Source organism: Tachypleus tridentatus, chromosome 9 (genome assembly GCF_004210375.1).
Source record: "Tachypleus tridentatus isolate NWPU-2018 chromosome 9, ASM421037v1, whole genome shotgun sequence".
Classification (NCBI taxonomy): domain Eukaryota; kingdom Metazoa; phylum Arthropoda; class Merostomata; order Xiphosura; family Limulidae; genus Tachypleus; species Tachypleus tridentatus.
The window spans coordinates 8,294,281-8,320,796 of NC_134833.1; the positions used below are offsets into that span (position 1 = coordinate 8,294,281).

General features: G+C 34.2%; 1 protein-coding gene across 1 annotated transcript; it reads left to right on the plus strand.

Annotated features, from left to right (window-relative positions):
• Positions 1 to 4,682: 4,682 nt before the first annotated feature.
• On the plus strand, positions 4,683 to 25,329 carry LOC143224730 (double-strand break repair protein MRE11-like). Its single transcript, XM_076452987.1, is given in 7 exon segments — positions 4,683 to 4,944; positions 5,731 to 5,837; positions 19,867 to 19,947; positions 19,950 to 20,374; positions 20,376 to 20,580; positions 20,583 to 20,819; positions 22,221 to 25,329. Coding segments are annotated over 6 exon segments (1,611 nt in total). The 5' UTR covers positions 4,683 to 4,944; positions 5,731 to 5,743; the 3' UTR covers positions 22,790 to 25,329.
• Positions 25,330 to 26,516: the final 1,187 nt, after the last annotated feature.

Genomic DNA, 26,516 nt, shown 5'->3' on the forward strand with positions numbered 1-26,516 from the left:
AAAAAACAGTAGACTGTGTGTTTACTAAAACAGAAGACTATGTATAATAAAAAGAGTAGAGTGTATAACTTATAAAACAGTAGACTGTGTGTTTAATAAAAGAGTAGAGTGTATAACTTATAAAACAGTAGACTGTGTGTTTAATAAAAGAGTAGAGTGCATATTTAATATAATAATAGAATGTGTGTTTAATAAAACAGTAGACTGTATGTTTAATAAAAGAGTATACTGTATGTTTTATAAAACAGTAGAATGTATGTTTAATAAAAGAGTATACTGTATGTTTTATAAAACAGTAGACTGTATGTTTAATAAAAGAGTATACTGTATGCTTTATAAAACATTAGACTGTATGTTTAATAAAAGAGTATACTGTATGTTTTATAAAACAGTAGACTGCATGTTTAATAAAAGAGTATACTGTATGTTTTATAAAACAGTAGACTGTATGTTTAATAAAAGAGTATACTGTATGTTTTGTAAAACAGTAGACTGTAAGTTTAATAAAAGAGTAAAGTGTATGTTTAATAAAACCGTAGACTGTGTGTTTAATAAAAGAGTTGAATGCGTATTTAATAAAACAGTAGACTGTGTGTTTAATAAAAGAGTAGAGTGTATGTTTTATAAAACAGTAGACTGTATGTTTAATAAAAGAGTATACTTATGTTTTATAAAAGAGTATGTTTAATAAAAGAGTATACTTATGTTTTATAAAACAGTAGACTGTATGTTTAATAAAAGGGTATACTGTATGTTTTATAAAACAGTAGACTGTATGTTTAATAAAAGAGTATACTGTATGTTTTATAAAACAGTAGACTGTAAGTTTAATAAAAGAGTAAAGTGTATGTTTAATAAAACCGTAGACTGTGTGTTTAATAAAAGAGTTGAATGCGTATTTAATAAAACAGTAGACTGTGTGTTTAATAAAAGAGTAGAGTGTATGTTTAATAAAACAGTAGACTGTAAGTTTAATAAAAGAGTATACTGTATGTTTTATAAAACAGTAGACTGTATGCTTAATAAAAGAGTATACTGTATGTTTTATAAAACAGTAGACTGTATGTTTAATAAAAGAGTATACTGTATGTTTTATAAAACAGTAGACTGTATGTTTAATAAAAGAGTATACTGTATGTTTTGTAAAACAGTAGACTGTAAGTTTAATAAAAGAGTAAAGTGTATGTTTGAAAAAACAGTAGACTGTGTGTTTAATAAAAGAGTTAAATGCCTATTTAATAAAACAGTAGACTGTGTGTTTAATAAAAGAGTAGAGTGTAAGTTTAATAAAACAGTAGACTGTAAGTTTAATAAAAGAGTAAAGTGTATGTTAAATAAAACAGTAGACTGTGTGTTTATTAAAAGAGTTGAATGCGTATTTAATAAAACAGTAGACTGTGTGTTTAATAAAAGAGTAGAGTGTATGTTTAATAAAACAGTAGACTTTATCTTTAATACAAGAGTGGAGTTTATGTTTAATAAAAGAGTAGACTGTGTATTTAATGAAACAGTAGATATTGTGTTTAATTAATAAATTCTATCCTCTGCAACTTGATATGTTATCCAAAAGTAACTGATCTTACCTACTTCGAGGTGCAAGCCTCGGATTGGAAGAGATCCAGTTTATTAAAGTGATCGAACCGGGAGTTGTACATCTCTTTATTTCTACCTTTCTATTGTGTGGGTTTTCTGGACCGTAGAAATCGTTACAAAAGACTTTCTTTCGTACGTATCACGTTTCATCGTAACTTAGGTAACGATAAACCGACTCTTAACAGATCTTGCATGTCGAGTCAGTTTAATGACTTTCAGAAGCACATAAAAAACTGCGTTCAATGTTTATTTAAATATAAAAGTTATAATATACAACAAAATTTATTAATAAAAAAAGTTTATAGCAAACGGATGTAAGCTGGATGTAATCAATGAAGCAATGCTAACTCCTTTAAAAGTCGACCTTTAACCCTAAGAACAGTAAATAATGTTGTCTTGAAAATTTGAACGTCATGAAGAAGACTTATTAGTAACGTGTCCTTCAGGAAAGGTCAGTGTCCTTACACCAACGACATCTAAGCAAACTTTCTAGCATGCCACAAGCTTCACGGTCTATCTTGTATGTTTTATTGAGATAATCAAACTTGTGAAATATAAAACAAGAGATACGAGCTTTTAAACATTCATTTCGGCACGTAGTAACTCCTGTAGATGAGGCTTATCTAATGTTAAAACTTAACATTCTGCTGTCTAGCACGACAAGGTAGTTAGTTAATTAAACACGGTTATATTTACAATAACTCTCAAACACACAAACAAATAGTTGAAGATCATTATTCAATAATGCTTTATCTAATTTACTGGTTGCTCATTGTCATAAGAATAAATATACGACAGATAATTGCCTTTATTCGCTGTACCTCTATAAAAATGAATTTCTCTCAGTTTAAACACAAGTTATTGTTTTTCATAAAGTTAGTGGAACTTCGACAATTAAATCAGAAGGTAAGATATGACGTAATGATAACAACATCCTCTCTGTGAATTTAATAAGTAGGTAGCTTTCTTTTGGTAAGCTTTTCAGCTTCACCTTTTAAATTTTCACTCCGTTTCTTGGCAAAGATTTCTAGGTAATAATTTTAGCCCACAGCTGCTTTTCTTTCTGCCATCCGTCTCGTGGCTAATTATTCTGAATTTTATCAACAGTGCTTGTGAGTCTGTCACAGTTATTATGTTGATGGTGATATTTACTGTTTGTTGCTTTTAACAGTCCACAGAAAAACTTGGTTCGTGGCTTTAGCTCTGTCTTTGTGCTGCTTGAATAGTCTTATGATGTGAGTTGTCGAAACGGTGAAGGAGCAACCAGCTCTCTGTGAAAGAGGAACCATTTGTGGATATTATGATGAATGACAGTTCATCCTGCTGAGGATCCTGTCGGGACTGCTTCCAGAAGATCATCAAAAGTGGATTCACCCAACCGCCTATCTAGGAAGAGCTTTTCAAATAACAGCAAGGGACAAAACGCCATCTACTTGTATATCTTGGGCCTCGGAAGAGAAAACTACCAGAAAACTTAGTGAATGGACAACTTACCGTAATTATCTATTTATTTATTTATCTTGTGTGTGTATTGAGATAGTTTAAGAAGATTCACAATATAAAAAGAGGGTGGGTTGTCAGTTATTTATTTTTAATGTTTTAATATGTCTTTATTGTTGTAACAGCTTTTGTTTTTCGACAGGTTCTTGTATTACTGACTCTGATGAAGCTACATTGGTGAAACGTTTGCTGAATAATTTTTAAACAATTATTATGTGAAGAGTAAAGTTCATATTTTCTTACTTTATTGTCAAAATATCTCTAGTACGCACTAAATATTTAGTAAATATTTCCAGAAATAAGTAATATATTTGCAGTAGACGGTTCTAAATTACTATTTAAATATAATTTTTGTTCGGTAATTATATATTATTTTAAACAGTAATTATTAAAGGCTTTTTCAATGATTGATACATACATTTATATTGATGTTGAAGACAAACTTTAAGGATAAGGAGTCTATATTTACTTGCAAGGTTTGTCGCAGATTTTACAAACACAAAATATTTAAATTAAAATGGCTATGCCTCTTCGACAAATGTTTATACACTAACAATTTAGTTTGATAAACATATTTTAAATAACCTACTAGAACTTAAAAATGTGTAGTGGTCTCATAGTCTGATAAGAAAAAAAAAGAACGATTTATCGTTACAAAATAGAAAACCATCAGAACTGTGTTGGCTTTTTGTCTGCTATTGAGGGTTAGTTTTCGTTTTGGAGATTTAATGTCCACTTAACAACTTACCTTTTCCTGTAATCTATTAGACATTGTTCCTTCTGGGACTGTACGTTTTGGTTTTAATCCTGTTTAATGTCATTTGTGTTTATGTTGTCCATTTAACAACTTACCCTTTCCTGTAATCTATTAGACATTGTTCCTTCTGGGATTGTACCTTTTGGTTTTAATCCTGTTTAATGTCATTTGTGTTTATGTTGCCCTTTCAATGCATTTTTCCCTAAAAAACATCCTACTAGGCTTCATACTTTCGTCGCTATTGTTTTCTTATTTTAAAACGACTCCTTGTAAAGTTATTTCACTTTTATATAATATTGTTTTGTAATATAGGAACTTTTAACCATTAAGTTGATGTTCATAATAATACAAAAAGAAATTGTAAAATTTACAGTCTTGTATATATGATTCTCTGTTGTTATTATTGTTATTATTAAATGTATGTGTTTCACTTTAGCTTTTAATTTGTTAGAAATAGTTATTTATTATTTTAGCTGATTTTTACATAAAATACTTCTCTGCTGATAAATTTTATATAGTTAAAAAGATAAATGAATATTGGTCCCAACATATTAAAAAGTAATGTGCGAAAGCGTTGTTTTGTGCCACAGTATGCATGTTGACAATAGTTATATCATAATTTGCTTTTAAATCAGATGGAGCTTATTTTCATTTATTTATAATAAATTCTATCAACATAAATAATTTAACAGAAAAATTCTGATGCGATATTAAATTGCTATTTTATGGTTAGATATTAACCATGATAATTTATAACAAGCAGGTAATAATAAGTTATTAAGAACACCACTAGGTGCCGTCCTGCAGTTTGGCGGCTAGTTAGTAGGTGTCGCACTAAGTACGATTTCAACATGTTAATGGTGTGGTATAACAATATCGTCGTTTGTTATTAAGTCTTATTGTGTGTGTGTGGAAAGTAAGAGAATCAGTTCTGTATGTTTGTTTTTATATAACATGTAATAAGTTAGTGTGGAGTGATAATAGTCCTATGGAAGGCTACGAATTAACGTAGGACCATTTATATAACGATACATTGGTTATTACTTTTTTTGAAGACAAGGTTGACACTGTATAAAGTCAGAAACACAGACAATGTGAGTTATCAGTTAGTAGTACTATCACTACAAGAGAAAGCTGAAAAGTGAGATATACTTGTGATCGTGGAAAAAGAAACTTTCTTCTTTCTTTGTAATGTAACCAAGGTTTAGACCTAGTTACTCATTACATTGAAACACTTCTGTTTAAAACTTAAACTTTAATTAACACTCCTACGAAAAGACGTTTCTAGTCCTGATTTCTCCAAGCCCGTTCCCCTGGCTGTGGTTTCGCTAGATAGTAGATAGGGACAGTGGGAATCTCGTTAATCCATTCATTAATGGATTTAAATGGCAATTTCATTTAAATACAAAATTATCAGCCTAATATTAATAACCTTTCAAGTTGCTCTGTGGCCTATTAGGCCCCACTTTTCGTAGGAGTGTTAAACTATATATTTCCTTAGTTAAATATTGATTACCATACTACTATAATAATTTTAGTTACTGTATCATAAGTTGAAGCTTAAAAATGTAGATTTATCCTTTTCTATGGTTTTGTGAAATAGTTTGTGATTATATACTACAGAGAGTTAGAATGTGGTTATTTACAATATGTATTTGTTTACTCATTACAAGATAGAAATAAAATGTTTTTTTGGTGTTTGTCGGCGAGAAAAAAAGTCTTAGGGGATTAACTTCATGAAACTATTTAGTAAATGTAATTTTTGCATAATTAAAATGAAGTTGTTGATAGTGAGAACTGATTTTTATATGAAATAATGATCCAGAGGAAAAATGATTACACTATTTGTGCATGACACCAGTATATATATTATTTTTCAGTAAAAGAACAACAATGGGTGAACCTGAACCGTCAGAGGAAGATGTTATGAAAGTTCTAATAGCAACAGACTGTCATCTAGGTTATGCTGAGAGAGATGCAGTTAGAGGTATTACATTATTTCTAGAAACACAAACATCTGTTTTAGAGGTTATTTTTCTATTGGATACATAGTAATAAACAGTTTTGGTAATTAAGTAATCTTTTTTTTTTTAAGGTGTGTGTATACATATGTTACTAGTAAACATAGTAACAATTGTTACTAGTAAATAAATGTTTTTAAAAAATAGTGATTTGTGACTAATGAATAATTAGTTTTAAAATTGACTTAGTACATCTATCAGTAGAAACATGAATTTAATAATATGCTTGCTACTTCTGTGAACTTTAGGCTTTGCAAAACAAATATTTTCTTGCTAGTTTGATATTCCTGTTCATAATTTCAAAAAACTAATGTAATTTTATAAAGTGTATATAGATGCTTAACTATGAGTACATTGAAAATAAGTTAAGTTTTGTAATTTGAGTACAACATGAAATGTGCTATATAAATATTCAACCTCAAAAATTATTCAAAAAATTGAAGGATAAAAGAAGAGATTCTCAATTATGGAATAACTTTTGTTGTACTGAGTAAGCTTTAACTCTATTCTTTCAACATCTATTAATAAATTGTGAAGTGATGGGCATTCGTAAGTTAATTGGATTTGTAATATTAAATGTACATTGAATTGGGTTCTGGAGTTTTACCAGAGTATGGAGAGATGATACTTCAATTTCACATCATTACCCCTCAGTGTGGATTACTGTACTTGGTGAAGTTCTGTTCTTTCAGTTTACTTCCTCTGTGATCTAAACATTCACCCACGTGTTTGCCGTGCATGGTGACTTGTGAAGGGGAGAAGAGGATCCTGGTGGTTGAGGGGTCTAACCCTAACACACCACTTTGGCCTTGAATTCCTGTAGATGGGTGTCCTTGGGGTGGTTGTCTTTGGGCCAGACAGCTGGTCCACTTGGGCTGGGGTCAACCAAGTACCAGTGTTGGATGTTCTCAACAGGTGTTGTGGACATTGTACCTGATTCTGATGTTTGGGTATAGTGCTCATGAAACCATGACATTGCTGCAGTGTCCTTGTTTGGCACTGTAGTGTGCCTTTCATAGGGCTCCATGGTGGGTGGGGTCAGTGGGTGTTGAAACATTCTTTGTTTTTGGTATGGATCTCCTAAATACAAACTTAAATAAAATAGTGGAAAAAATAGTTCATAGGTAAATGACCACATCTTGAAGATTCTAAGCAGCAATCTTCAACATCTGTAACACCTGTACTTCACTGTTTTACACTTCATTCTCTTTCAGACAAACCTTTAGGGCAAATTTCTCTCTGTTTTAATTAGTAGGAACTAGAGAGACTTCCTGGCTTTCTTAAATGAGTCAGAAGCTTTGGTGACATATTGGTAGAAACATCCACTTCTAAACACAGTGAACTCCATTAGGGTTACTTCCCATGCTACTTTGAATTTGTCAAAGGGAATTATTGTTGAGAGGGATTTCAAGAACATCCCTGAGTTATAGATCCTTGCTGGATTCTACACCCAAGGAGTTTCTGCAGTGAGGCACATCTCCACTTGCAAAGATGGAATTATGATGCTGACCAGTGTCCTCATTTTGATATTTACATCACCACATCCATCTGCCACAATCAAGGCAGGTTATCTTAATTGTGAGGTATGGCCATATATTCCAAACCCTTTCAGATGTTTCCAGTGTCAGCAATTTGGTCACTCGAAGATTTCATGTTGTGGTTCCTTGACATGTGCTCATTGTGGTGGCAAGGACCACGATGCCTGTGAGTGTGAAACAGACCCTCATTATGTTAATTGTAATGCCTCTCATCCATCCTAGTTTCGTTCTCGCCCTAAATGGTTTGAAGAAAAAGAGGCTCAGCATTTGAAAATTATTGAAAACATTACTTACCCTGAGGCTCGAAAGTTGCTGTCCACTACTCCACCTTGAAAGTATGATGTTATTGAAAACATTACTTACCCTGAGGCTCGAAAGTTGCTGTCCACTACTCCACCTTGAAAGTATGATGTTATTGAAAACATTACTTACCCTGAGGCTCGAAAGTTGCTGTCCACTACTCCACCTTGAAAGTATGATGTTATTGAAAACATTACTTACCCTGAGGCTCGAAAGTTGCTGTCCACTACTCCACCTTGAAAGTATGATGTTATTGAAAACATTACTTACCCTGAGGCTCGAAAGTTGCTGTCCACTACTCCACCTTGAAAGTATGATGTTATTGAAAACATTACTTACCCTGAGGCTCGAAAGTTGCTGTCCACTACTCCACCTTGAAAGTATGATGCTGCAAAACATTACTTACCCTGAGGCTCGAAAGTTGCTGTCCACTACTCCACCTTGAAAGTATGATGTTATTGAAAACATTACTTACCCTGAGGCTCGAAAGTTGCTGTCCACTACTCCACCTTGAAAGTATGATGTTATTGAAAACATTACTTACCCTGAGGCTCGAAAGTTGCTGTCCACTACTCCACCTTGAAAGTATGATGCTGCACTTCATTCCACTACTAGAGTGGGAGTGCAGGTGGATCTCTCCATCCCTCTCAAAGAATCGTTCTCAAACCATATGAAAAGTCTTTTGACCTCCATGGTTAAGAAAGTTGATGAATCAATGTGAACATCCATCTCTGCTCTAAACATTCATTCCAGCAAACCCCAAGGTTCACTTCCTTTGGTTCCAAGTATGGGAATTTCCTCAGGTACATTTTCTTCTTTCACCCCAAGATGCAAAACAATCATTTGTTCACGTCCTCAGTTGCTGCACTCTTCTTCCAACAACAAAGACCTGCCCAATCGACCTAGGGCAGAATCCATAGAGGTCGATAGACCTCTGTCAAATAAAAAAAAAAAGATGTGGTTGAAACCAGTAGGGCTCTCCACCCAATTTTCCTACACATAAATAAAAATGGCCACTTTGATACAATGGAGCTTTTGAGGTTTATGTTCTAATCTGGATGACATCAGAGCACTGATTGCTTTGTATCATCCTGCATGTCTTTCCTTACAGGAAACATTTCTGAAACCTGCTGATACAGTCACCCTTTGGCAGTTTTCTTTGTACAGAAATGACAGGTTGTGTGATGGACAAGTGCATGGTTTATCAGCAAGTGCCCACCTTGTCTTTGCCACTTGACACACCTTTGGAGGCCATAGCCATCCGTGTTTCTGTGGGTCGTACCATCACAGTTTGTTCTCTCTACCTGTCTCCTGAAGAGACTTGTGATCAATCAGACTTTGATGCTCTTGTTGAACAGTTGCCGTCTCCAATTTTAATCTTGGGGTACTTGATACACTCCATAGAGTGTATGCTCTCAGATCACATAAACCCCTCTGGGGAGGTGTTGATGTTGATACACTCCATAGAGTGTATGCTCTCAGATCACAACCTTTCTCTTTTCAATACTGGCTCTTCTACTTATTTTTATGCACCTAGTCAGTCTTTTACTGCTATTGATCTCTTAATTTGCTCCCCTTTACTATTTTCCTACTTTTAATGGAGGGTTGACAGTAACCCATGAGGCAGTGATCATTTTCCTTTCATTTTGAGAGACTGGTGGTGGTTGATGCCATCTGACCTGTGTGCCCTGGTGGAAGCTGAATCAAGTCAACTGGCCCTATTTCATTGCTCTTGCAGAACTTGATCCTGTCATTGTCTGTAAGCCATCAATAGACAACTGTATGGTAGCAGTGACTGACTGTATTATTCAGGCAGCTGCTCAGTGTATTCCTAAAACCTTAACACGTTTTCCATGATATCCTCATTCGTAGTAGAATCTTGCCCGCCACATGGCATGCGATGCTCAAAAACGGGCCTGAGATACCTTTTATAGGTATCCCACACTCTTGAACTGCATAGCTTTCCAGCAGGCTCTTGCACGTGCTCAACAGGTAAGACGTCAAAGCCAGAAAGAATCTTGAATTAAATTCACAACCAGCATCTCTTCCACCACCAGTTCCAAAGTCATATGGGACAAGATCCAAAAGATCAGTGGGCAGTATAATTCTGTCCCCCTTTCTATCTTGCTCTCTGATGGCCAGGAAATATCTGATGCCTGGAGCATTGCCTATACCCTTGGAGAAAGCTTTTGCTGGGTATCCAGTGCTTCTGCTTTATCATCTTCCTGCCTTCTTAGCCATCCAGGCTTGGGCAGAGTAATCACCTCTTTCCTTTTGGGCTGATTGTCTCTATGACTATAATCGCCCCTTTACACTGGTGGAACTTAAAACTGGCCATTTATCAGTCTGGCAGTAATTTAGTCGGATGTGATGATATACACTAAGAGATGCTGCACCATCCATTTCCTGCTTCTCTTGCTATTCTTCTGATTGTTTTTAACCAGATCTGGCAGAATAATGTTTTTCCTGATGCCTGGTGCCAGGCTATTATCCTACTTTTCTCTAAGCCTGGGAAGGATCCAAAGATTCCTTCAAACTACTGCCCAGTTGCTTTAAAGAGCTGTTTCTATAAGACATTAGAGAGGATGGTTAATGCTTGCCTTGTTTGGTTCCTCAAATCATCAACCTCCTCTCACCCACCAAGTGCTGGTTCTGACGACAACGCTCCACCATGGACCACCTGATTTGGCTTGAAATGACAACATCTTGTATCAATATTCTTTAACATTGAAAAGACTTATGATAATACATGGAGGTATGGCATTTTGTAAGACCTTCATTTATATGGGCTACTTGGCCATTTTTATTAATAAATTTTTTAATGGGCAGGCAATTTCAAGTTTGTGTGGGTTCAAAGCTTTCTCATTCTTTTGTACAGAAACTTGGAGTCCCTTGGGGGGGGAGGGGCTTAGCAGATAACCCAATGTGGCTTTGTTATAAGAAAATCACACTCTTATTCGATTGAAACTAGACTATGGGTCTCTGGTCTGTGGCTCTGTCAGGATCTCAGTTTTGAAGATGCTGGACCTTATTCATTATTAGGGACTTTGGCTCAGTACCTGGGCTTTTTGCACTTCCCAAGTTCAGAACTTGCACACACAGTCTCATGAACCTCTGTCTTTGCTGTATTCTTTGGAACTTCAGTCCTCACCACAGCATCCCATCCTTCCTCGGTGGGCCATGTTTTTCAGAACAGACGATCTTCTGTTGTTTCTTTTGACTTTTGTATCCAAGAGCAGTTGGATGAATTGGGTCTGTCTTTGGATAACTTTGCTGCATCAACTGGTCAGTCCATCCTATCATGGCTTATTACAATCCTCAAGTGTGACCTTTCTTTATGTCATCTGATAAAAGCAGATACTCCCGATTTGATGTACCGTCTGTTATTTACTGAACATCTTTTGAACCATCCCTCTATTCCCATTTATGTTGATGGTTTGAAATAAAGTGACTCTGTGGGCTCTGCCATGGTTTGTATAGAATCTCCTCTAAAGTTTCTGTGTTTGCTGCTGAACTGTATTTCATTTTTCTTGCCCTGGACCACATAGAAGCTAAGCAGTACTCAAACTGCACTATTTATACTAACTCGCTTAGTTCTATACTGGTCATGGAATCACTTCACATTAGTTCACACCCTGTTCTTGCCAATATCCAAAACTGACTGCCTTATTCTTCTTTAACATCTACTTCTCTCCAGTTCTTCTGGATAGCAGACCACAAGAACAAGCTCACCAACACCTCATCTCAGTTTGTCTGTTCTGGCTTTATCACTGGTGTGTCCATTCCATACATGGACTGTGGTTGTATGTTCAAGGCCAATTGGTGGTCAACTCAGAGTGAGCAACGTGAAAACAAACTTTTCCAGATCGAACCCTCTATTGGACTTTGGATGTCTTGTTTCAGTAAGGGTCAGAAAGACCCTTTAAGTCATTGTTTTCTTTTATTTGGGACTGTGTTGTCTGTATGACACTCTGGTCACAATAAGTTACAATTTATTGTCTTGCCATTGTTATGACTCTCAACAACAGCACCATTTTAAACATGTTTAGTCCCAAGGTTTATCCCTAACATTGGACAGTCTTATCATTGCCAATGACACTGTCCACCTTACAAATGTTTTTAGTTTTTTATAGGCCATTGGACTTTTTAGTGCTATTTTAAGTTTTTAATTCATAAATTAGACTTTTTTTTAATATGATTCCTTTTAACAAATAAAAGTACAATTAGTTCGATACGAAATTATAAAATGGCCATAACATCAAATAACTGTAAACCAGGACTGGAAAGGCCAACTTCAGGTGACTAATGCTGATGTTTGAACTACCTGTTAGTCATCCTGGTGAGTTATAATAATTAACATTATACTATAGGAAGTCCTTTTCAACTTATATTACTGTAGTTTTTATATTACTGCTATAAACTATATTTAAAAATTTTATTTAATGTTATTTAAGTTTATAATTGAAAAATTTAATTTTGTTTTTTGTTACCTTGATTGCTTTATCTTGTATGATTATTATGTGAAGCAGGGTCATTCCATGTCAAATCATCCAGATTTTGGAAAATTTTCCAGGTGACCCACTAAGGATGCATTGAAAAAATTCACACGTGCTCATCCACTCATATAATGAAAAATTCCCAAAGATTAGATCAATATCTCTAATAATTTCTGATTTACAGCCTTGTGAAAGTTAAGTAATTTTTTTTATTTTTGGCAAATTCATTTTCGGGCAACTTTGGCTGCTTAAAACTGCAAGAGTAATGGTGGTAGAAGGCTGAAATGTGTTACATTGACTGAATTAATCTCACAGAATTCAAAAAGTATCTCAAACCAAGTTTGTCTCTCTTAGGATTTGCATAGTAAGGCTGTAAAATCACCTGAAAACCCAAAATCGTGAAAAACATTGGTTTATGTAATAAGCCATAGCTCTAAGACTTAATATGATACAAAGCTGAATTTTGTTTTCAAACTTCCTATAACATATCAGTTGATAAATCAGCAATTGTTGTAATTAAAAGTCTATTAGATCTCCTGTAAACAAATGTAGCTGCATGCAACTTTGTATGATTTAGCTAAAAATAGCCCTACTTCAGGCCACAGTTTGACCATGTCACCAGTTATTCAGCCTTTTCAGATTTTTACCATATATTCTTACATCTCTGAATATGATCTACAAAAAATATCAGGATGGTGTTCAACCTACTTTTTGAGTTATAATTTTTTAAAATATTCTCTGACCATATGTTGTTTACTTGACACAAAACACTTCAGGTGTGTTACTGTGTACAAATATATCCATACAACTTTAAAATAATTTATTGAAATATTCTAACAGCCCTTCACAATGTTAAACAATGAAGTTGTAAGAAACAAGAAAGAATTAATTCATTTCTGAACAAGTTTATTGGCATAACTAGTTAGATCACATGGCAATGCAAATATATTGTGTATGTATTACACCCCTTCACAATGTTAAACAATGAAGTTGTAAGAAACAAGAAAGAATTAATTCATTTCTGAACAAGTTTATTGGCATAACTAGTAAGATCACATGGCAATGCAAATATATTGTGTATGTATTACAGTTATGCAGATATGGCTGAGTTTAAGATTCATAATATAATAAATACAAAGATAAATCAGACACAAAAAGCACAGTGTTACAACAGGGGATAACTGAGAAAGATTATAGTCACACCAAACTGAAATAATCGTGACAATGAAATGTTTCAAAAACTGTTTTGGCGATAAATTAGCCTTAACAACATCAAATAAACACTGATTTGTTCAGACAGCTTGAATAAATTTCTGAAATTTGAGTTTGATTATGTTGAGATCACTTTGACTGAGAACATAGTGGTAAGCACTACTGCCTTGCACGGTAGGTGCACTTATCAGACAAAGAATATGTTGGTAAGGAATCCAGGTTTCATCTTTATGTGACCTTGCAGGCCATGACAACAGTTCATTTCTTGATTTCTTTATAAATGACACCAACGCATCGGAATGTTCATCTGATCTATCTTTTATGTTTTCCACATACCATTCATGATCGTATATACATGTCACACATTTCCCTGGCTGATAATTGTCATTGCTATCATTAGACTCTATTTGAGCTGCTGTAGCATCACTTTCACTGCTACTACCAACAGTTACAACTGTGTACACATCTGATAGCCTTCTCATATAGAATGTGTTGGTAGAGTGGGGAATAAAGCTATGATGTGACCTAATACCTGACACAGTTTTGTGTTTTTCATAGCACTCAAGTAGATCAAACTTTACACAATTCTGCAGGACTGATTCCTGATTAACAAGAGAGAACTGAATGCCATGAATGTGGTTCTTTACCCAATGGTGCATATCAGAGATACATTTTATAATTTATTACTTTTCACAACCTTGATGTTTTTAAAGATCATGTTCAGAGATGTAAGAATATATTGTAAAAATCTGAAAAGGCTGAATAACTGGTGACATGGTCAAACTGTGGCCTGAAGTAGGGCTATTTTTAGCTAAATCATAAAGTTGCATGCAGCTACATTTGTTTACAGGAGATCTAATACACTTTTAATTACAACAATTGCTGATTTATCAACTGATATATTATAGGAAATTTGAAAACAAAATTCAGCTTTGTATCATATTAAGTCTCAGAGCTATGGCTTATTACATAAACCAATGTTTTTCACGATTTTGGGTTTCCAGCTGATTTTACAGCCTCACTATGAAAATCCTAAGAGAGATAAACTTGGTTTGAGACAATTTTTGAATTCTGTGAGATTAATTCAGCCAGTGTAACACATTTCAGCCTTCTACCACCATTACTCTTGCAGCTTTAAGCAGCCAGAGTTGTCCGAAAATGAATTTGCCAAAAATAAAAAATATTACTTAAATTTTACAGGGCTGTAAATCAGAAACTATTAGAGTTATTGATCTAATCTTTGGCAGTTTTTTATTATATGGGTAGATGAGCACGTGCAAATTTTTTCAAGGCATTCTGAAGGGGTCACCTGGAAAGTTTTCCAAACTCTGGATGGTTTGACATGGAATGACACAGCAGTTCTTTGAGACGACTTTGATAGGATTAATCGTTCTTCATATCTACTTGACAAACAAAATACATAAATTGTAAATTGAGTTTTCAAAACTACATTAATTCAAAAGGACCTATTTTGAAACTGTCTAAGCAGCTTACGAGACCATCACGTATTTTGGATATGAAGAATACATGGACATTTCTGTGAAATTAGATTGTTGGTAGCTTGATATCGATGAAACTGACAAAATGTGCTTTCAGCTATTGTTTATAATTTATATAATGTTAGTGCTGGTCTTGGGCACTTCATACTTATACATCCTTCCAGATTAGATACTGGTACTGTTTATAATTTATATGATGTTAGTGCTGGTCTTGGGCACTTCATACCTATACATCCTTCCAGATTAGATAGTGGTACTGTTTATGATTTATATAATATTAGTGCTGGTCTTGGGCACTTCATACTTATACATCCTTCCAGATTAGATAGTGGTACTGTTTATAATTTATATAATGTTAGTGCTGGTCTTGGGCACTTCATACTTATACATCCTTCCAGATTAGATACTGGTACTGTTTATAATTTATATGATATTAGTGCTGGTCTTGGGCACTTCATACCTATACATCCTTCCAGATTAGATACTGGTACTGTTTATAATTTATATGATATTAGTGCTGGTCTTGGGCACTTCATACCTATACATCCTTCCAGATTAGATACTGGTACTGTTTATAATTTATATGATATTAGTGCTGGTCTTGGGCACTTCATACCTATACATCCTTCCAGATTAGATAGTGGTACTGTTTATAATTTATATGATGTTAGTGCTGGTCTCAGGCACTTCATACCTATACATCCTTCCAGATTAGATAGTGGTACTGTGTATAATTTATATGATATTAGTGCTGGTCTTGGGCACTTCATACTTATACATCCTTCCAGATTTGATACTGGTACTGTTTATAATTTATATGATATTAGTGCTGGTCTTGGGCACTTCATACCTATACATCCTTCCAGATTATATAGTGGTACTGTTTATAATTTATATGATGTTAGTGCTGGTCTCAGGCACTTCATACCTATACATCCTTCCAGATTAGATACTGGTACTGTTTATAATTTATATGATATTAGTGCTGGTCTTGGGCACTTCATACTTATACATCCTTCCAGATTAGATACTGGTACTGTTTATAATTTATATGATGTTAGTGCTGGTCTCAGGCACTTCATACCTATACATCCTTCCAGATTAGATACTGGTACTGTTTATAATTTATATGATATTAGTGCTGGTCTTGGGCACTTCATACTTATACATCCTTCCAGATTAGATACTGGTACTGTTTATGATTTATATGATGTTAGTGCTGGTCTTGGGCACTTCATACTTATACATCCTTCCAGATTAGATACTGGTACTGTTTATAATTTATATAATGTTAGTGCTGGTCTTGGGCACTTCATACCTATACATCCTTCCAGATTAGATACTGGTACTGTTTATAATTTATATAATGTTAGTGCTGGTCTTGGGCACTTCATACCTATACATCCTTCCAGATTAGATACTGGTACTGTTTATGATTTATATGATGTTAGTGCTGGTCTTGGGCACTTCATACTTATACATCCTTCCAGATTAGATACTGGTACTGTTTATAATTTATATAATGTTAGTGCTGGTCTTGGGCACTTCATACCTATACATCCTTCCAGATTAGATACTGGTACTGTTTATGATTTATATGATGTTAGTGCTGGTCTTGGGCACTTCATACTTATACATCCTTCCAGATTAGATACTGGTACTGTTTATGATTTATATGATGTTAGTGCTGGTCTTGGGCACTTCATACTTATACATCCTTCCAGATTAGATACTGGTACTGTTTATAATTTATATAATGTTAGTGCTGGTCTTGGGCACTTCATACCTATACATCCTTCCAGATTAGATACTGGTACTGTTTATAATTTATATAATGTTAGTGCTGGTCTTGGGCACTTCATACCTATACATCCTTCCAGATTAGATACTGGTACTGTTTATGATTTATATGATGTTAGTGCTGGTCTTGGGCACTTCATACTTATACATCCTTCCAGATTAGATACTGGTACTGTTTATAATTTATATAATGTTAGTGCTGGTCTTGGGCACTTCATACCTATACATCCTTCCAGATTAGATACTGGTACTGTTTATGATTTATATGATGTTAGTGCTGGTCTTGGGCACTTCATACTTATACATCCTTCCAGATTAGATACTGGTACTGTTTATAATTTATATAATGTTAGTGCTGGTCTTGGGCACTTCATACTTATACATCCTTCCAGATTAGATACTGGTACTGTTTATAATTTATATAATATTAGTGCTGGTCTTGGGCACTTCATACCTATACATCCTTCCAGATTAGATAGTGGTACTGTTTATAATTTATATGATGTTAGTGCTGGTCTTGGGCACTTCATACTTATACATCCTTCCAGATTAGATACTGGTACTGTTTATAATTTATATAATATTAGTGCTGGTCTTGGGCACTTCATACCTATACATCCTTCCAGATTAGATAGTGGTACTGTTTATAATTTATATGATGTTAGTGCTGGTCTCAGGCACTTCATACTTATACATCCTTCCAGATTAGATAGTAGTACTGTTTATAATTTACATAATGTTACTGCTGGCTTTGGGCACTTTATACCTATACATCCTTCCAGATTAGATACTGGTACTGTTTATAATTTATATGATGTTAGTGCTGGTCTTAGGCACTTCATACCTATACATCCTTCCAGATTAGATACTGGTACTGTTTATAATTTATATGATGTTAGTGCTGGTCTTAGGCACTTCATACCTATACATCCTTCCAGATTAGATACTGGTACTGTGTATAATTTATATAATGTTAGTGCTGGTCTTGGGCACTTCATACTTATACATTGTTCCAGATTAGATAGTGGTACTGTTTATAATTTACATAATGTTACTGCTGGCTTTGGGCACTTTATACCTATACATCCTTCCAGATTAGATACTGGTACTGTTTATAATTTATATGATGTTAGTGCTGGTCTTGGGCACTTCATACTTATACATTGTTCCAGATTAGATAGTGGTACTGTTTATGATTTATATGATGTTAGTGCTGGTCTTGGGCACTTCATACTTATACATTGTTCCAGATTAGATACTGGTACTGTTTATAATTTATATGATGTTAGTGCTGGTCTTGGGCACTTCATACTTATACATTGTTCCAGATTAGATACTGGTACTGTTTATGATTTATATAATGTTGGTGCTGGTTTTGGGCACTTCATACCAGGATTGCTTTAGAATAGTAGAGGGAGACAGTTTTACTACTATGGTTGATGGATGGTAGTCTGATATTTTAAAATGATGTGACACTAATGGTGTATAAAAGATTGGTGTACTGTTGGTGACAAGTTTAGCAATGCTGTGAGAACAAACAGGCCAGTATGAAGAAAGTTTTTGGATGAGGTGAGGTAGCTTCCCATCATAAATACATTTGTTTGGTATTAATTATGATTGTGTGTTAATGTTTACAACCTTTACAGTTAGTAAAACTTTAGGGACTGTCCTTGTGAGTTAGAGCAGGGAATAAAGCTAACCAGCAGTACAGACTTGTGGGATATGAAAGAATAGTACAATCAGCTATTGTCCACGTAAATGACAGAGTTAATGTTTTGTTATAATTTTTGTAGTTTTTAGGTAGATAAAGAATTTATGCTTTCTTATGTTTACTTTGTTTTGTATTTAATGAATTCCACTAATCAAGAACGAACCAGCTCAGTACAAGTCCAAATTGTTCGTACAGTAAATCTACTGTACAAAACAGTTACTAGAACTTGGAACCTGGATGTTAAAGGATCAAACAATCTTTTTCAATGGGCTGTTTAACAACAAAAAAACAAACTGTAATTGATATATTATGGTGGTACAAGTTATTGAAACTCTGAGTATTATTTCTAGCTTTTTTTGTTACTTTTAACTGCATCTGAATGATCTAATGTTGCCTTTATACTTTAGAAAGTGTTTTAGTTAAGAATGTATAAATTATTTAATTGGTAAACATTTGTTTTTAAGTTAAGTTTTCACTGTTGTATTCATGGTACTGCACTTATACGTGATTTAAAGTTTCGGATACCATGGGCTGATGTATTATTTAACAATGGTCAGACTTGTTTTGTTCGGTAAACAAGTCTGGTAATTCCTTTGAATTTTCAATTAAATTGTATACAACCTTAGTCATCAATAAAAATTGCATGAAACAGATCAGTAGTTTCATCTACATTTGTCAAAAGAATGAAAATTACTGATCAAATCTTGTGTCATATGCTTAAAACATGTTTGGTTTAGAAATGATTTTAACATCTGTCTCGAAGACTTGGTTGGAAACTTATTTGCTGATCTCGTTCATTTATGTTGTGACTTTATAAGTTAGAAGACTTAATTATAGTGTTCTCTCATCTTTAGTTTTAAAAAGAAACTGTGCTTTGCCTTTGAAAAACATTTCTTGTATTTAATTAGTTGTTCATAGATATGTTTTCTTATCCATGTTTGAAGCCATTTGGTGGTTGATGCTGTAGTTACATATTATTATTTTCAGTTTTAATATGGAATTATTTTATAATACTGAGTGTATTACATCCTTAGGTATACTTTTTGGTTGAATATGTTTTCAGTTGTTATCATACTTCTAAAATATGGTAACTGTTGTAAACTTCATGGTGTATTTGTCCAGCTTTATCCAAGTGCTTCCATGTAATACCATTAACTATGTTCTGGGAAGTTGTTACTAGAACTAGGGATAAGAGATGAGAGGACACCACGTGTCAGTTGACTATCTAAACTTCTACATCTTTGAAACAGAATATTAATTATAAGTTAAGTGTGACATAGCTTCTTCTGAGTTTTAATGTATTTGTGTCTTTCAATAATTATGCACTCTGATATTATAATTCAATGTAAAATGAAAGATGTTACAAATTATAGAATATATTATTACACTCTTAAATTAGTAAAGATGAAGTGAATTTATTTTGTGGTTTTTATTTGTAGGTAATGACTCATTTGTCACCTTTGAGGAGATTCTTAGCACAGCTAATGCTGAAAATGTAGACATGATTCTCCTTGGTGGTGATCTTTTCATGATAATAAACCCTCGAGGAAGACCCTTCATACCTGTATTCAACTACTACGCAAGTACTGTATGGGAGATAAACCCATCCAAATAGAGTTTCTAAGTGACCAGTCAGAAAATTTTAAATTTAACAGCTTCCCCTGTGTGAACTATGAAGATCCTAACTTGAATATTTCTATTCCAGTGTTTTCAATTCATGGTAATCATGATGACCCAGCAGGTCAAGGAAATCTCTCATCCCTTGACCTACTTAGCGTCAGTGGCCTGATTAATTACTTTGGGAAGTGTACAGATTTGGATAATGTAAAAATGTCTCCTCTTCTCATGCAGAAAGGTAAAACAAAACTGGCCCTCTATGGACTGGGTTCTATTCGAGATGAACGCCTACATCGCATGTTTAGAGAAGGCAAGGTTAGCATGCTTAGGCCCACGGGAGGACAGTGAAACCTGGTTTAACCTTTTTGTTGTACATCAGAACAGAAGTAGACATGGGCTGACTAACTACTTACCGGAACAGTTTCTAGATGATTTTTTAGACTTGGTGATCTGGGGACATGAACACGAATGCAGAATTAAACCAGAGTGGAATGCACAACAGAATTTTTATGTTTGTCAGCCTGGCAGTTCTGTGGCCAATCTCTTTGTCCTGGCGAGGCTGTTCCAAAGTGTATAGGAGTGCTTCAGATTTATAAAAGGAACTTCAAACTGTCAAAGATCCCATTACAAACAGTCAGACAGTTTTACATTGAAGATGTGGTTCTATCTGAAACCAGTCTCAACCCAGAGGATCCTGACATTGCTGAACGTGTTGTAGATTATTGCTGTGAAAGGGTGGAAAATTTGATAGATAAAGCTGTTAGTCATCACACAGGTAATATTCAGTCCTGGGTGTGATAGGTGAGGCTGTCAGTTAAGGCAAAATATTAAATTTAGTTGGTAACATAGATGATGAGTAAACGTTTTTGTTTGGGTAGTTTATTCAGTCAGATGTTGTACAAATGGGAAGAATTGGTTTGGGTTTTCTGAAAGGATAAACTCTTCTCAGTGAATCACATTCAAGACTTTTGTAGCATCTGGCCAGATGCTTTCTGGAAATTCACAGTATGCCAAATCCACAGCTGTATTTTAATCTACATAAGCAGTAACCTTTAAAAGAATGTCAAAGGTCAGCAAAACATAATTTTGCCCTTGTGAAACCATGCTGAATATCAAACAAAATTTTAAATCTTTGTAAAATGTCTTTGCAAGGTAGACATTCAAAATCTTCTCCCAACATTAATGTCAAACTAATAGGCCTGGGACAATTTTGATCACTTTCCTTGGAAATAGAAGTAACATTAGCCAACTTGTGGTACCTCCCCACTGTTCAAGGGCTTAGAAAAAATAGCAGGAAGTGGCCCACATATCCAATCATTTATCTCCTTTAACACCCTTTATAAATATTGTCTGTCTTATTGCTATTTATACTTTGTAACCTTTCCTTGAGAAGAATTAATGTGGTTGCCTTGTTCAATCTTGTTTCCATCCATAAACTGTTCACAATGAGGAATATTGATTTAACTTTCATTGGTTAAAGTATAGTTTAAGATCTCCCATAATTGTCATCGACCTTCCTGTGTCATACCTCAAAGACCTGCCTTGGATGGTGAAGACATTTTACTGTTAATCCTTATATTTTTCAGCAACCCATTTTTCTTATTCTGTTTTTCGATTTTTTCAGTAATCTCCCAACACTGCAGCTAATTTGATTCTTTATACTACGTGTGAAATACTTTTTTAATTGCACCAACTCTGGTGTGTCTATCTTGAATATTTTATGAATTATATGAAACTTTTTTCCATTTCAGTTCAATGTCACCAAATAACTCAGCTGCCCAATTAACAACTGATAATTCTTGTCACATCCCTTCAAAATTTACTTATTGAAATTTGTAACAAAAAATATCATGATGGCTAATACATCTCAATTATTAAAACACCGTCAGTGTTAGATCGTCTAGTACATTTTCTATAAAATAAAACTTAGTTATCTTGTACGTGTTAAACACTTAATAAAGTAGAACTTTTCTGTGTAGAACATAATTAGAAATAGCAAAAAAGTGCAAATTGTCAAGTATTGTTGAAAACACGAATGTGCACAGTAACAGTTTGTGGTGTCTTAATGGGGTATTTGTTGTTTAATGTTCATGAAAATGTGGTTTTTCCATATTCTAGAAAATAGTGAAAAGAAATATAAACTTTATTTCACAACAGTTTTGCTTTATTATTTTAGGAAACAGAAAACAGCCTAATAAACCCATAATTCGTCTGCGTATTGAATACACAGATAAATATGAGACTTTCAGTGTTAACCGTTTTGGCCAAAAGTATGTAGACAGAGTGGCTAATCCAAAAGATATCATTCACTTTCACCGTAAACGAGGTGAGAGTGTTAAACCTCTCAAAGTTGACGTTGACATGGAACAGTTACAGAAAGTTCTAAAACAGGAAGGTTTGGATCAGTCTCGAGTAGAAGACCTGGTTAAGGAATATTTTGAAGCTGCAGATGATAATCGAAGATTATTTTTGCTCTCGGAGACAGGGATGGGAGCAGCAGTTAAGGAGTTTGTTGATAAAGATGTACCAGAAGCTCTTCAGGATCTCATTAACCATCAGGTGGAAAAGGTTCAGAACTTCTTGAAACAGAGAGATATTGATGACAAAACTATTGATGATGAGATAGACAGGTATAAAGAAGAGAGGAAGAAGACCACACAAGAAGTACAAGAGGTTGAAGCAGCACTAGAGAAAAAACCCGTCAGAGGGCTACAGAAATTATTCCTAATTCAGACAGTGAGATGAATCTGGACGATGAAATAACTGAGAGCAGTGGCTTGGGTCGTTTTAGAGCCCTTGGAAAAGGACGAGGTGCTCAGTCAAGAAGAGGATCGAGATCAAGACTGAATCCAAAGATGCTTCTAGCAAAAGGGTCGTGGCCAAGGAAGAGGTCGTGGGTCAACAAAGAATGGCACAAAAGTTCCTGTGAGAAATACTTTGAAACAAGCCTTCGAAAACCAATTAAAGAAAGAGAAATGCAGTTTTTATGACTCGCCAGTTGAAATTAGTTCAGGAGATGAGTATGATTTGTCACCAAAAAAAACAAAAACTCAGCCACAGGCTCAAATTGAATGGAGTCATAGGAAGACTGTAAGCAGAAATACCACCACTGGCAGTCAGAGGAAGCAGCGTAGGAAAGGAACAGTGTACAACTCCAGTGACTCAGATGATGACGATAACAGAAATCCATTTGATTAACAGCAGACACTTGATACAGAAAAGTTTAATGTTTAATTGCTGAGGTCGAGTGTTTTCAGTTTGATCACAACATGACATTGGTATATAACATTCTGTGGTAAAACATTAAGATGTCCGAAAGCATTACAATTTTGTATAACGCTCTGTGGTAAAAACATCAAGACGTCCAGAAAGCAATACAATTTTGTAGAATAACAGTTCTGATGGCAGTAAATTAATTGTTGGTGAAACATAATTCAGCATCTTTTGTTATTAATGTTTGTACTTACTGAATACTGTGTGTACCAACTTCTATGTTTATGGTACAAAACGTTTTTTATCAGAGATTTAATTTTAAACCTTTAAATTTGTTTCATCTTATTGTGTTCCAAAACATTTTAATTAGAGTATGTAATTGAACTTTCTGTACTTAGAATATTTAATTCCAAATTGAGTTTTCTCGTGATTAGGCCAGACCTTCAATCTTAATCTTTGGTTGTATTAATAGTCATAAGATAAATTATTAAACCTTTAATTTCATACCAAATTTCCATTTGCAAACGAAAATTACCTTTAATAAGTCTCAAATGATAATGTATTTTAGAAGTATAAAAATATAATATTATCTTTCTTTACTTAATAAACTTTTGCCAAGATACTGTGATCTACTATTTCTAAGATGACTAATTTTTGGAATTTTTTTTCCCCTAGTGTAAAATGTCAAAATGAAGTTTGGAAATTATGGGCAAAAAAAAAAAAAGTCTATACTTTCTACTTTTAGGTGTACAACATCTTAAGGTTTGATTTATACATTTTTAATATAATTCTTAGTTATATTTACATTTAATTTAGAAAGTTGCAGCTTTAGTTTAGAAACTTAATGTTTTATTCTCAGTAGTTGAAATCTATTTACTGTTTTAAAATAGTGTACTTTACTCTCCACTTTCTTGCTATAGAATGTCAAACATTTAGAATACAACAATCATCAATGCCAATAGGATTTTGTTTAAAAGTAGGATTCAAAAATATGAGGTCTGGAAAAGAATAAAACTGAGCACCCTCTAATAATTTCATAGCTAAATATACTCTATTTCAAAACTGACATGATAATAAGTCAACAAACAAAGCATAATGAAGTGTTTATTCTTAGTGATAAGTTTTAAATATATAACGCTTCATCATACTTATAAATTTGTTTGCCAGTTTACTATTGTTTTATCGTGATGTGCTTCCGTACACAAGTACCTTCTGATGTGACACGTGGAGACGTACAGTGTTGAACAATTTTCTCTTCCAGTGAAACTTTCAAACTTTAGCCTCATGTATTTGGGTTTTTTATCACTTACCTTCTATTCTAGATGGCTTTTGTTCTTTAAAAGTACATTTAATTATTTTTTAACATAATTGTGTCGAGGATATTTGGATTTGTTTAATTTGTGGACAACTACAGAGTTCCTAGCTGGTTTTTGCGTATCTGTAATGTACTGTCCTAAAGTTATTTTCTTATTAAATATAGATGTAGTTGGTGGGGAGATTTTGTGACTCGAAATTATTGCTTCTACTCAATTGGTTATCAAAGTTACACAATAGTGTTTCTGTTAGCTAATGTATACTTGTTTCTGTGCAACATTTTAAGTTATATGTTACTGCAGTGTAATTTTCAACACTATTTGATTTATATGAATCATATCCAGAAAACAAACGTTAGCATCATGTATGTTGCTAGTCGTTAACCAAGTCATCTGTGATTAACAAAAAATTAACATTTAAAGTTAGTGACAGACTTGGGTGTACTGTTATGGTAGTTTCAAGAAAAATAAAAAAATGCTTTGATTTTTCTGTTATTTTATTATAAAGGACACCTTTTTTATTGTTTAGTTATTAATATTAGCTTTTTTCTTGTAATGAATATTATGTATGTTGTTGATACTAGTGTTGGTGCCATCTGATTGTTTAAGCAAGATCAGTGTGAACAGAACTACTACTGAGGTTTGTTTGTGATGATTGAGTAACATACTGCCAGAGATGATTGCACAAGAAACATTTTGTTGTTTAGGCTACAACATTGTAGGAGAAAACAAAGAAATTAAATACAGCATACCTATAAATACATGTGTAGTTAATTAAATGAATTGTCATAAACCACATAATGTTTCTTATTGTGATGTTTTCTAATGATATTTATCCTGATTCGGAGGGATAGATTCCTCCACATCTAAGCTATATTGTTTAGAAGTAACACTGATGAATCTCTGTTTAAAGTTTGTGTGTATTGAAAGTTTCCATTTGGACTGCATGACACACCCAAGCTATATATTAGGAAATGAAGATAACAAGGACATAGCTTTAACTTATTTGATGTGGTGAAAACAGCATGCGGACCAGGTGGTTAGATTCACCATCCCAGGTCACAGCTTTAAGTTATTTGATGTGAAGACAGTTAGCATGTGGACCAGGTGGTTAGATTCACAATCCAAGGTTGCAGCTCTAACTTATATAATGAAATGAAGACAACATGTGGACCAGGTGGTTAGATTCACCATCCCCAGGTCATAGCTTTAACTTATTTAACATAGTTAAGACAGCATGTGGGCCAGGTGGTTAGATTCCCATCCTCAGATCACAGCTTTAACTTATTTAATGTAGTGAAGACAGTTAGCATGTGGACCAGGTGGTTAGATTCACCATCCCAGGTCACAGCTTTAACTTATTTGATGTTGTGAAGACAGTTAGCATGTGGACCAGGTGGTTAGATTCACCATCCCAGGTCACAGCTTTAACTTATTTGATGTTGTGAAGACAGTTAGCATGTGGGCCAGGATGGTTAGATTCACCATCCCAGGTCACAGCTTTAACTTATTTAACATAGTTAAGACAGCATGTGGGCCAGGTGGTTAGATTCACCATCCTCAGATCACAGCTTTAACTTATTTAATGTAGTGAAGACAGTTAGCATGTGGACCAGGTGGTTAGATTCACCATCCCAGGTCACAGCTTTAACTTATTTGATGTTGTGAAGACAGTTAGCATGTGGACCAGGTGGTTAGATTCACCATCCCAGGTCACAGCTTTAACTTATTTGATGTTGTGAAGACAGTTAGCATGTGGGCCAGGTGGTTAGATTCACCATCCTCAGATCACAGCTTTAAATTATTTAATGTAGTGAAGACAGTTAGCATGTGGACCAGGTGGTTAGATTCACCATCCCAGGTCACAGCTTTAACTTATTTGATGTTGTGAAGACAGTTAGCATGTGGGCCAGGTAGTTAGATTCACCATCTCCAGGTCATAGCTT